The sequence below is a fragment of the Colletotrichum truncatum genome (genome assembly GCF_014235925.2).
Source record: "Colletotrichum truncatum strain CMES1059 chromosome Unknown Contig_0002, whole genome shotgun sequence".
Taxonomy (NCBI): Eukaryota; Fungi; Ascomycota; class Sordariomycetes; order Glomerellales; family Glomerellaceae; genus Colletotrichum; species Colletotrichum truncatum.
Genome location: NW_027222399.1, coordinates 1862287 through 1875159, shown reverse-complemented (window position 1 = coordinate 1875159; position 12873 = coordinate 1862287). Strand labels below are relative to the sequence as shown.

Sequence of the window (12873 nt, the reverse complement as noted above, 5' to 3'; positions counted from 1 at the left end):
GTCTCATTGATTAGATTAAGGTCAAGACGCGCCTTGGAGGCGGTTAGGGCGCTCAGAGAAAGATGTCGACGTAGAAGCCAAGAAAGAAAGAAAAAACAGGTGCAGAAAATCCGTCGAGGCCCGGATAGCAGCGGGCGTCAGTAATTTGGTCAGTCGCGTGGCTGTCACGAGGAATGCGCCTGTCGCAGACAGACTAGGCTGACCGGCATCAGCTCAGATTACTTAGTGAAGGAGCGTCTTGGCGATGGACAGTTTGATCGAATTCAATGCAGAAATTGGCAGCGCATTATTTTAACAAGGACAGCGGACTGTTTATTGGGGGCTGGCGAGAGTTTCAAGCCGTCGTTTGTTTGTCGCCCGAGGGATGGAAAAAAGCGGGCGTCCGTGAGTGAACGTCTGTGAGGTATCCGAATATCAAAGAAGCATCTGAAGGTCAGGAAAAGGCAAGGGCGGGCAAGGTTGGGTAAGGTGTGCAGTCCCAAGCGCAAGAGTAATTGTAGGCGTAATCGCATCCGTTGTGTTGCCCGAATTTGCCAGCACAGCGGCACTGCACGCAATCGAGCGCACAGAAGGTTGGATGAGGTAAAAAAGGTTGAAAGATGCTATCCAGTTGTGGCGGTTACCTCAGCCCAAGATGGTGGTTCACGTGTCGCAACGGCATGAGATGACGGAGTGAGTCCGGGCGGTAGCGGGTCTCTTGGGGGTTTTTGGGTTTGAGTGCTGCGAAGAACGGTGGGTGGGCACCGTTGAGTAAAGGAACCAGGACTGGACGGGGGAGCTCACAGTATTTTGTTTTTGAGAAAGCTAGCCCACAGTGACACGGTCACGAAAGTGTGTGTACGTACGTACGTGCTGCGTACGACTGGTGAGTGTTTTGCTGCCAAATTCTGTTTGTCTCTGATCAGGGCTGCCGGTCACAGTTGTGTGTTGCCGCAGCAAGCCTCACTGGTTATCGACTTCTCATCGCCGGTTCCTTGCTTTAGGGAAATGGGTTCTACTGTTCCGTACGTAGTAATCCCTTCCCTATAGCCTTTAGGATGCGGTACCTTCCCTGTCATATTTTGCTTGGGGCTAAGTGGGCTGGCCAGGTCGGCAGGTACCACCTTGTTGTGGATGCTCCTGCACTATGTTGTATGTACTATGTATGGTGCATGCGTTGTGAGGCAAGGAAGGAGCGACTACTTGCCTTTCGTTGAAGTGAGGCGGTGCCTTCCGAGTTTCCCTTGCCTCGCTATAGAATGACGGAAAGAACAACACCAACCGCATTTAAGGTATGCGCAAGGCAAGCACAGCGTGCTCTGTACTGTATAATTTACTTTTATGAGTGACCTGAATGACTGACAACGATGTGTGGGATCCACGTGTGGCTGTGAAGGAAAAAAAAAAAAGTCTACTATTGCGGCGCTCGCTGCAGGCGACGTTCATCGCGAAATGCCTAACGCAATGACGCCCCAAAACCAACAGGAAAGGGTGAGCCTGCATGGTCTGACCTCCAAAGGGGAATAACCCAGTCGTCTTCACCTACCTGTGATAAATCCAAACCTGCCACGTCGTATGTCATCCCGCTCTCCCCACGTTGTCTGACTCGCCCAAGACCAATTCGACGCCTAGACGCCTTCCCAACTGTATTCGTCTCTCGTCTTTCCTTTCTTAATAGTATTATTTTTCTGTCTCTCGTACGTTGGACGACGCTCATTCCGGCTGTCTCCCGATCCAGGAACCCTAACCCTGGTATACCCGACATTAACAGCCAACAACAAGCCCTTTCCCCCTCCACTCTTGTCTCTCGCCAACAGCACCCATACCCAGCTTTTCTCATCCTCATCCATGCACGTCAGCCGCCGAATCCACCATCTGATGGCACTGTAAGAGTTCGACAGCAACCCCGACATTCCTTGATCGAGATCGAACTCCTGAATTGCTTGTTGTCCAGCGGTCCAATCAATCGGCATCTCCTCGCTCGGAACCGTTTCCAGCGAGCCAGAATTCACAGTTTTCTCAGGAACATCCATTGTGGGCGAAACAATGTCTTAGGACCAACTTCTATATCGCAATACCCGCCGTCGGCCAAACTCATCACGCGTGCACGCTACTGGGCAATAACTCTCTCACTCCCAGAAACCAATGTCCGACACTTCCGGCTTCCGCCCCGTCCGTTTTGCCCAGGCCGCCCTGCGTCCTCTGCTGCCGAATATCAAGAACTGCCAACACATCTTCGATCATCGCAATTTCTTTCGCTCGCCGTTTCTGAAAATGACGTCGCGGCTATTCTACGCCTTCGACTCGATGTGTTCTAGTGACCCGACGACGTGACTCCGACATATGGCCCTCTGTGGATCATTTGTCTGACCAGTTCTTCGATCTGATGGATCTTCCCAGTGTTACTCTGGGTCTGCTGTTTCGACATATTGGCCAGGTGGTGTGGCAACCGGGTTCAGGGTCCATGCTATCCTGAAAGCTGGTTTCTGAAGACCATATCGCACGTAGTAGGCCTGGTATCCACAGACTTCCCACCACACTACATGTGCTACATGACAGTTAACGACCCTCCTTACTGCCCTGGCATATTTGGGCACGTCTGTCGTGTTCCCGATATAGTAGCTCACCATCTCGGGGACCAAACACCAAACCGCAAGGAGAGCAAACTGTGCAAACAGCTTTGCTACACCCGCGTAATAGCCACCAATGATGGCAGCACTTTCGAGAGCTGTCGCCAGCTAGACCAGAATCGGCCATCTGATTTAAGCCCAGTGCAACTATCTGTGCGCATTGGACCCTTTGCGAGTGGTTTATATGGTGTAAGTTAAGCATCCGGCGGGCTCTTGGACCCTGAACTCTGCTCTGGTTGCTCTACGAGAATAGAAATCTCACATGTGCTGCGTCTGTTCTCCGAACCTTGGAAGTCTCCCCGCACGTCTTTCTAGCATTTGTTACTCCGGAAGGCCGCCCGGAGTCTGATCCGTTGGGTGGCCCACAACGGAACAACGTGCTGCCAAGTTAATGCCTCTGCATATATTTCCAGGCATGCAGTTCATGCCTGTAGCCTAGCTATAGCATGCGGCTCTCTTATATTCATCGCGATCGGCTGCGCGATTTCAACAATAGCAAGAGCAACTGCCCCCTGCCAGACTGGTCACACGTTGCTCACAGTATTTAAACTGAGTAAGGGTTGTGGCGATTTTTGGAAGATTAAGTTACAGTTGGCACATGCGTTCAGATATGAACCTTACTGTCACCATCCATGACTGAGTTGATATGTAATCACCTACATGTTCTCCTGCGGGTATAATTTTGCCGCCTTTCGTCCCACCTTTGGCCAACTCAACTCTACGCGATTTAAACTCTGCTGCCGCCCGTGGCTGCCGGTGAAAGGCCCAATCAGCGGTATGACATAACCCACAGACTTAGATAACTTGCCATTATTCTGAAAAGTAGGCAACCAACGGCATCGCACTCGGGTTGAACTTGGCTATCCATCATTGGCCGCCGTCTTACCATGCTTTATATCTATGATGTTGGCCATCTGGGTCTTGACGAGATAGGACAATGCCACCGAGCCACCCACCACTAGAGTATAACTACAGCATACTCAAAGGCACAAGCTTTCGATCGGTTGATGCCCTCCCGAAACCGTTCTTTGGTAAAGGGCGGCCGGTGGGGTTCTAGACCATGAGGAGCATACTCGAAAGGAATATACCAGACTCGTCCGAGGCAGAGGTGACGGACGGCGGAGAAAAGGGGGAAAAGCCAAAGAAGGATGAGAGACGACGCATCATGAAGAACTAAAGTCTCGAGGTTCGCCATCAAGGGGGCGCAAAGGAACATCAGAGATCAACGTTACACGTTAACGACAGGGCGTTGGACGTAACTAGAATTGTAACAGCCCCTGGGTTGTCGTGTAGAGAAGTTGGTTGCAACCACCTAGAGCTATACCAGAGATACTCACTAGCCAACATGCGTCCCTGTAGCAATCCGATATGGCCCTTATACATAATACAGCTACTGAGTCGTTAAAGACGTAGGTTCCGCAAGGACCAAGATCTGCGCGTCCCTGCAACGCCGGTTTAGTTCCGTCGTACCGCTCCCCGGCGCATTTGCTCCGTTATGGCCGATCTGACATGGAAGGTTGCCCCGGAAGCACCGATACGGCTGTCTGACTCCGTTCATGAACATGACATGTCCTAGGTCAAGCGGCTGCTGAAGGCATACACTGCTTGGGAATGGCTAATATCGCCGATATCACCGCAAGAGGATCAAGCGCAACTGGTAGACTAGGAAAAACTTTTTTCAAAAAGCTGCTGCAGATTCCTCAGGCTCGTTCAGTATCACCTAATTATAGAGGATGAAGAATAGCGCTCCATTCTGTTGGCTTACATGCTGGTGTTTGACCCGATGTAACTCCTGATCCGTATACTCTCGTCCTTGCAAGACTCATCAATCCTAAGGAAAAGACAAGTCCTCCCCACACAACACCACACGCGATTGCACCAATCCTTGAAGTGCACCTTTCGAATTTTGGCAAAATGAAAGTGAGAAAGTCAGAACTTCCGACACCGAGAATCGAACTCGGAGCTCTCCGGAGCACTTCACCAGAACGGGTATCCAGTTGAAAGCGGAGTATGTTAACCATTACACTATGCCGGATTGAACACGAGTCCATCGACGAGTGAGCCCGAAGATGTGAGAGGTTGAATGCGGGGTGTTGTGAGGGTCTGAGGATCGGGATTTGGGGGGGGGGGATGGGGTGGTGGACATGGATGAAGAAAATGTATCTATGTCCCCCCACTTGAGAACCGCGATAGCTTCATTGGGGACGTTAAGTGAGGACTGAGTCGTTTACGGGAGTCCAGGTGAACATTGTGTTGAAATTTTGTTTCTTGTCTTTCGAGGTGCTGTAGATGTCGTGTTATCTGTTGCCATGCTGTTTAACCGCTTCCTTCCAGTTGCCAGAAAATATAAAACGACGACGTAGCTTTCAAATACAGATACAAACGCAGCAAATACCAGGAATCAGATACTTAAGACACACAAAGGCAAATTTAGTAGGACCGAGTAACGATTGGTCTCTCATCTACTTCTATACCACGCTGCAAAGTAAATACAAACAGCCCTGCCATTACGCTGCCTGATGGGTTTGGCATTATACTTGGAGAAACTGGTTTGCAAGTGCGCTTAGTGAGGTCCAGGTATACAAGGTGAGTTGCACATCACATTCACGCAAAAGATCCAAGCGAGTATGCACACTAGTAGTATTGTTTCACGTATTTACATGTGGTATAATCATCGAATACAGGCCGCCATAAACTAACAACAGAAGACAAGACAAAGACCAACCCACGCAATAGATCGCTGAAAAGCACGTTTCGTTAGGGTATCAAGAAAGAACCCTCCAAGTCCGATCCCCGACCTCGCGGTCATTCTGTTTCATTTCTTCATACTCCATCCTCTCCCTTCTAATCATTTAAGCCTGGACGGGCTTGACTTGGTTGAAGATCTCGCCAGCGGTGCGCTTGACGATACCACCGGTGACGGGCAGGTTGGTGCACTTCTCCAAGAACAAGTCAATCTCGCGAGCAGCTTGACGACCTTCGTTGATACCCCTGAAAATTCTGTTAGTTGATGGGTGTTTTACAGTGGATGAGGTCACACGTGGAACTTACCAAACAATGAGGGACTGGCCACGGCGGCAGTCACCGGCGGCGAAGACGCCAGGGATGTTGGTGCTGTACTTGCCGGGAGGGGTCTTGACGTTCTTGCGGGCGTCCTTCTCGATGTCGTCGCCGAGAATGCGGGCCTCGGGGCCGAGGAAACCCATGGAGAGGAGGACAAGGTCCGCAGGGAAGAACTGCTGGGAGCCATCGATCTTCTTCATGTCCCAACCGCCACTGGCGGAGCGAGTCCACTCGACGCGAATGGTGTTGATACCCTTGACCTTTCCGGAGCCGTCGTCGACGAACTCCTCAGACATGATGCAGTACTCGCGAGGGTCCTTGCCCATGTGCTGCTTGACCTCGGAGTGGCCATAGTCAACACGGTAGATGCGAGGCCACTGGGGCCACGGGTTGTCACGGGCACGCTCCGGCGGGGGCTGGGGCAGCAGCTCAAAGTTGATGACCGACTTGGCACCGTGACGGACCGAGGTACCAATACAGTCGTTACCGGTGTCACCACCACCAATGACAATGACGTCCTTGCCCTTGGCAGAGATGTAGGAGCCATCGGCGAGCTCAGAGTCGAGGAGGGACTTGGTGTTCTTGTGCAGGAACTCCATGGCGAAGTGGATACCCTCGAGCTCACGGCCCTTGATGGGGAGGTCACGTGCGACGGTTGCACCCGTGGCAATGACGACGGCGTCGTTCTCGGCCTTGAGGTCCGTAAGCTGGATGTCCTCGCCGACGGCAACGCCGCACTTGAAGATGACGCCCTCGGCCGCCATGAAGTCGGTACGACGCTTGACGATGCGCTTGTCGAGCTTCATGTTGGGGATACCGTACATGAGCAGACCACCAGGGCGGTCAGCACGCTCATAGACGGTGACGGTGTGGCCGGCACGGTTGAGCTGGTCAGCGGCAGCCAGACCAGCAGGGCCGGAACCGATGATAGCGACCTTCTTGCCAGTGCGGACCTCAGGGACACGAGGAATCATCCATCCCATCTCGAAACCGCGGTCGATAATGGCACACTCGATCGACTTGATACCAACAGGGTCCTCGTTGATGCCGAGAACGCAGGCACCCTCGCAAGGAGCAGGGCAAACACGACCAGTGAACTCGGGGAAGTTGTTGGTCATGAGGAGACGATCAAGAGCATCGCGCCACTGGCCCTGGAACACCAATTCGTTCCATTTAGGGATGATATTGGAGATAGGGCATCCAGTTTCGGATTGGCAGAAAGGAACACCGCAGTCCATGCAACGAGCAGACTGATATTTCAACTCATCCTCGTCGAGACGGGAGGAAAGCTCGGCCCAGTCCTTGGTACGGGTCTTGGGGTTTCTGTACTTCTCAGCACGGCGCTGGTACTTCATAAAGCCCTTGGTCTTGTCCAGGACAAGGGCGCGCTTCTTCTCGGCAGCGTTGTCGCCAATGGTCTCCTCGATATCCTGGAGCTTGGCGGCCTTCTCCTCCTTCTTGTGAGGGACGCCAGCGATGACGGGAAGGTTGTACTCGGCACGCTTAGCCTCGGCAGCCTTGGCAGCTTCCTCAGCGAGGACACGCTTGTAGTCGACAGGCATGACCTTGACGAAGCGAGGAAGGGCACGGTTGAAGTCAACGAGAATGCGGGCGGCAAGCTCGGATCCAGTGTAGTGGTGATGGTCCTCAATGAGACCGCGGAGGTAGGCGATCTCAGTAGGCTCCTCGACCGCTTCGGCCTCAACCATCTCGGTGTTGAGCTTGGACAGGAAGTCCTTGTGGATGTCGAGGACGTAGGCGATACCACCGGACATACCGGCAGCGAAGTTGCGACCAGTGCTACCCAAGATGACGATACGACCGCCAGTCATGTACTCGCAACCGTGGTCACCAACACCCTCAACAACGGCAGTGGCACCGGAGTTACGGACCGCGAAACGCTCGGCAGCGACACCACGGAAGAAGCAGGTACCCTTAGTGGCACCGTACAAGCAGACGTTACCAACAATGATGTTCTCCTCAGCCTTGAAGACGGCAGAGCGAGGAGGGTAGACAATCAGGCGACCGCCAGAAAGACCCTTACCGACGTAATCGTTGGCGTCACCCTCGAGCTCCAAAGTCACACCAGGGGCAAGGAAAGCACCGAAGGACTGACCAGCGGAACCCTTGATGTTGACGTGGACGGTGTCGAGAGGCAAACCGTCCTCACCATAGCGCTTGGAGATATGGTACGAGAGGGAAGTACCCATAGCACGATCGGTGTTGACAATGTCACACTCAATTCTGGAAGGCAACCCCTTATCCAGAGTCAACTCGGCCTCGGAAATAAGCTTGTTGTCCAGGCGGACGTAGAGCTTGTGGTCCTGCTTGCGTACGTTGAAGGTGGCGACACCCGGGCGAAGCTTGTGAGCGGGAGTCAGGAGCAGGGAGAGGTCGATGTTGGCAGTCTTGTTGGTGCGCAGGTCATCGCGGACCTTGAGGACCTCAACGTGGCCAACCATCTCGTTGATGGTGCGGAAACCAAGTCTGGCCATGATGGCACGGAGCTCGTTGGCTACATAGTAGAAGAAGTTGATGACGTGCTCGGGGGTACCGGTGAACTTCTTGCGCAGCTCAGGATCCTGGGTAGCAATACCAACAGGGCACGAGTTAAGATGGCACTTGCGCATGAAGATGCAGCCCATGGCGATCAAAGGAGTAGTGGCAAAGCCCCATTCCTCGGCACCGAGCAAGCAGGCCATGGCCACGTCACGACCAGTACGGAGCTGACCGTCAGTCTGGACGACAACACGACCACGGAGGTCGTTCAGGACCAGAGTCTGATGAGTCTCGGCAAGACCAAGCTCCCAGGGAAGACCGGCGTACTTGATACCGGTCCAGCGAGAAGCACCAGTACCACCATCGTGACCAGAGATCAAGATGTGGTCGGCCTTGGCCTTGGCAACACCGGAAGCGACAATACCGACACCGACCTCGGAGACGAGCTTGACGGAGACACGGGAACGAGGGCTGGAGCACTTCAAGTCGTAGATCAACTGCTTCAGATCCTCAATGGAGTAGATGTCGTGGTGAGGAGGAGGGGAGATGAGACCGACACCAGGGGTGGAGTGACGGGTACGAGCGATGGACTTGGACACCTTGTGACCAGGAAGCTCACCACCCTCACCAGGCTTGGCACCCTGGGCCATCTTGATCTGGAGCTCGTCGGAGTCGGCGAGGTAGGCAGAGGTGACACCGAAACGGCCAGAGGCAACCTGCTTGATAGCAGAACGCATGGTGTCGCCGTTGGCCAGACGCTGAGAACGCTCAGGGTCCTCACCACCTTCACCGGTGTTGGACTTACCGCCAAGTCTGTTCATGGCAACGGCCAGAGTCGAGTGAGACTCCATGGAGATGGAACCGTAAGACATGGCACCCGTGCAGAAGCGACGGACGATCTCGGTCCAGGGCTCGACCTGCTCGATGGGGACGGGAGTGCAGTCCTCAAACTTGAAGTCGAGCATACCACGAAGCGTGCAGGCCTTGATCTGCTCGTATTGAGACTTGGAGTACGCCTCGTAAGACTTGTCATTCTTGGTGCGGACGGCGTCTTGGATGTTGGCAATGCAGGTGGGGTCGTTCATGTGAGCCTCACCACCATCGCGCCAATGGTACTCGCCAGACTCGGGAAGACCAGAAACGCCGACAGTGTAGCGGGAGGGGAAACCACGCTCGTGGAAGCGGAAGCTGTCCTCGGCGATGAGCTCGAAGGTGGAACCCTGGATACGGGAAGCAGTGCCCTTGAAGCAGCGCTCAATGACAGACTCGTCAAGACCAAGAGCCTCGAAAATCTGGGCACCCTTGTAGGAAGCAAGGGTGGAGATACCCATCTTACTCATGACCTTGAGGATACCACCATCGCAAGAGTGCTTGTAGTTGTGGATCAAAGCATCGTCGGAAAGCTTCTTCTTAATGAGCTTCTCACGGTTCAGCTTGAGAATGCACTCCATGGCAAGGTAAGGGTTGACGGCATCGGCACCGTAACCGAGGAGGACACACATGTGGTGAACCTCACGAGCCTCGGCGGTCTCGACGACGATGGCAGCCAGGGAACGCCACTTGTTGCTGACGAGGTGGTGGTGCACCATACCGGAAGCGAGCAGAGCAGAGACGGGGACGCGGTCCTTGGAGGTGTTGCGGTCAGACAGGACAATAATGCGGTCCTTGTTCTCAATGGCAGAAGTGGTCTCGTTGCAGATGTAGTCGAGATGGCGGAGGTAGCCCTCGGTGCCCTCGCTCTTGGGGAAGGTCAGGTCGATGATCTTGACAGTCCACTCGGGGTGGATGCTCGCCATGTTCTTGATAGAGTTGAACTCAGGGATCGACAAGATGGGGCTGGGGAGCAGGAGACGACCGCACTGAGAGCTGTCCATCTCGAGCAGGTTGCCCTGAGGGCCGACGTAGCACTCCAAGGACATGACGATCGACTCACGAATAGGGTCGATGGGAGGGTTGGTAACCTGAGCGAAGAGCTGGCGGAAGTACTCGTACAGAAGACGAGGAGCCTGAGACAGGCATGCCAGAGGAGCATCGTTACCCATGGATCCCAAGGCTTCCTTCTCGTCAGACGCCATAGGAGCCAGAAGCAAGCTCACCTGCTCGTGAGTGTAGCCGAACGCGAGCAGGAGAGGGTCCTCTTGCAGACGAGTGGCATCGGGCTTGGCGGCCACGTCAACGGTCTGGCCAATGGTCTCAAGGACCTTGGGCATGGTGATAAGCTCCTGATCAATCCAAGCGCGGAAGTCCTGGCGGCTGGAAACAGCCTCCTTCAACTCCTTGTCATCGATAATGCGTCCAGCGAGCGTGTCAACGAGCAACATGCGACCAGGCTGAAGACGGCCCTTCTGGATGACCTTCTCGGGCTCGACGGGGATGGTGCCGACCTCGGAAGCACAGATGATACGGTCATCATCCATGACGTAGAAACGGCAAGGGCGCAGACCGTTACGGTCGAGGTTTGCACCGCAGTAACGACCGTCAGCGAAGGTGAACAGAGCGGGACCATCCCAGGGCTCCATCTGGCAAGCAGCCCACTCGTAGAAAGCGGCCTTCTTGGGGTCCATGTGAGTGTTGCCTTGCCAGGCCTCGGGAACCATGAGCATGACAGCCTCGGGCAGCGAGAGAACGCCGTTGATGGTCAGCAGCTCCAAAACGTTGTCGAAAGCAGCGGAGTCGGAACCGCCGTCCTCGACAATGGGGTAGAGCATCTCAAGCTCCTCGCGGAAGATGTCAGACTGCATGACACCCTCACGGGCTCTCATCCAGTTCTTGTTACCACGGAGAGTGTTGATCTCACCGTTGTGGGCGGCCCATCTCAAAGGCTGAGCACGATCCCAAGAGGGGAATGTGTTGGTAGAGAATCGAGAGTGGACAAGGGCAAAGTGAGCCTCGTAGTCGGCGTTTACCAGATCATAGTAGTACTGGTAGACCTGGACGGGAGCCAGCTGTCCCTTGTAAACAATGTTCTTGTTGGAGAGGGAGCAGAGGTAGAACCAGTTGTGGAGGCCGATAGTGTGGGTGGCTCGCTTTCTGAGGACATACAGCTGTCTTTCGAAGAGTCTGTCATCAAATTGCTCGGGGTCGGTGTTCTCGGGGGCATTGCCCGAGCCGTAGGCGGAGGTCAAGACGACGAAGGGTTGCATGATAATGGGCTCACGAGACTTGGCAGCAGGACCAAGCAGAGTTGAGTCAACGGGAGGCCTTCGCCATCCCAAGACACGCAGGCCTAACGTTTCGGCAATATCTTCCAACTGCCTCTTGGACTCTTGAAGAGTCTCCTCGTCTGGCTTAAAAAACAAGTTTCCCGTAGCATATTGTCCCAGAGGCGGCAGCTTAATGCCCTCCTCCTTCTCAAAGTTCTTGATGAAGAACCTGTGGGGGATCGAAGTCATGACGCCAGCGCCATCACCGTCTCGTGCATCAGATCCCACAGCACCTCTGTGGGTCATGTTGCAAAGCAGGTTGCGCGCTGCAGGAGTGGTCAGTTGAGAGGCTTCAAGAGGGTATAAGGTTTTCCATCTTACCATCGCTGACAATTTTGTGGCTAGGCTTGCCCTTGATGTGGCTACAAGGGGTCAGTCGCTGTTACACTAACGAAAAGAGGCGATGATTGTTAACGTACCAAGCAAAGCCGACACCGCATGCATCCTTCTCTAAGCTCGGATCGTACAATCCTCTGCGATATCTTGTTAGCAACAGGAACAGACTTGTGGGCTCGGAGAGATGAACGTACTGCTTCACCGGCAGAGCACCCGCCCAGGAGGAGTTGTTCTCCGTCTGGTATTCATAGGGAGTGTATTGCTCTTTTTCAGATTCAATGTGGATTTTTCGGTCGTCGAAATCCTCAGGCAGGCCCATGCTAGGCGAGGATTCGAGCCTGTATGTAAATGAAAAGGCTGGTATAGGTCGGCGAGAGAGTGACTATTCCAGTCGGCGGCAGGCGATCGGTAATGAGCAATTGCTCTTGTACTGATCTGCGAAGACGATAAGAACCCAGGTCAGTAATTTGAAAAGCAACAAAAGACAGATTTGCTTAAACGAGGTGAGATGAGGAGAGATGCCTGGCAACGAGCAAGCAGGAGGGTCGCACAGAGAACGCGAGCAATCCTTCACACGAGTGGAAGAGAGACGAAGGGTCAAGAGTGATAACCCGGGTGGCCGAGAGAGATTATGTGACAGACAGATGTGTGACAGGAAGAATTGTCTGAGAGATCGAATGCGGGGTGATATCTTTCAATTAAGCTCGAGCTGGTCCAGGGGACGCACGGAGGAACAGAGTACGGCTATTCCAGGGTAGGGGAAACTTTGCTCTCGAACCGGAGTGTCCAACGTCTTCCGAAATAGGACGGCCCCAAATAGATGAGCGTTCTTGGAGCAAAGGTGCCTCCAGCCCTGGTCGGCATCGACGTAAGGCCAAGGTTTGCGGAGCAGAAGTCCGAGTAGCAAACAAGGCAAAACCAGCATGCAGCAGCACATGCAACAAGCCATGACAGCAGAAAATGGATCAGGAATGACGGCGTCCGCAGCAAGCAGCAGCAGAGCAGTGGTCATCAACAGGCCAGCCGAACCTGGGTGGAGGGAGAGGGGCTAGCAAGCAAGCCACAACCGGCAAACCCAGAGACAGCTCGGACAGGGTAGATAGCAAAATGGGCAAAAGCCACTCTGAACCTCTGAACCAGGCCGACTGACTGCAGAGAGTCAG

The 12873-nt window shown here is 54.0% G+C and overlaps 1 protein-coding gene across 1 annotated transcript; it reads right to left on the bottom strand.

Annotated features, from left to right (window-relative positions):
* Positions 1-5656: 5656 nt before the first annotated feature.
* CTRU02_203472 (glutamate synthase) lies at positions 5657-12029 on the bottom strand (the record flags this gene model as incomplete). Its single annotated transcript, XM_036724096.1, has 4 exons — positions 5657-11640; positions 11696-11736; positions 11794-11847; positions 11905-12029. 4 exons carry the CDS (start codon positions 12027-12029, stop codon positions 5657-5659), a joined length of 6204 nt encoding a protein of 2067 aa, XP_036584210.1.
* Between the last annotated feature and the right edge of the window lie 844 nt (positions 12030-12873).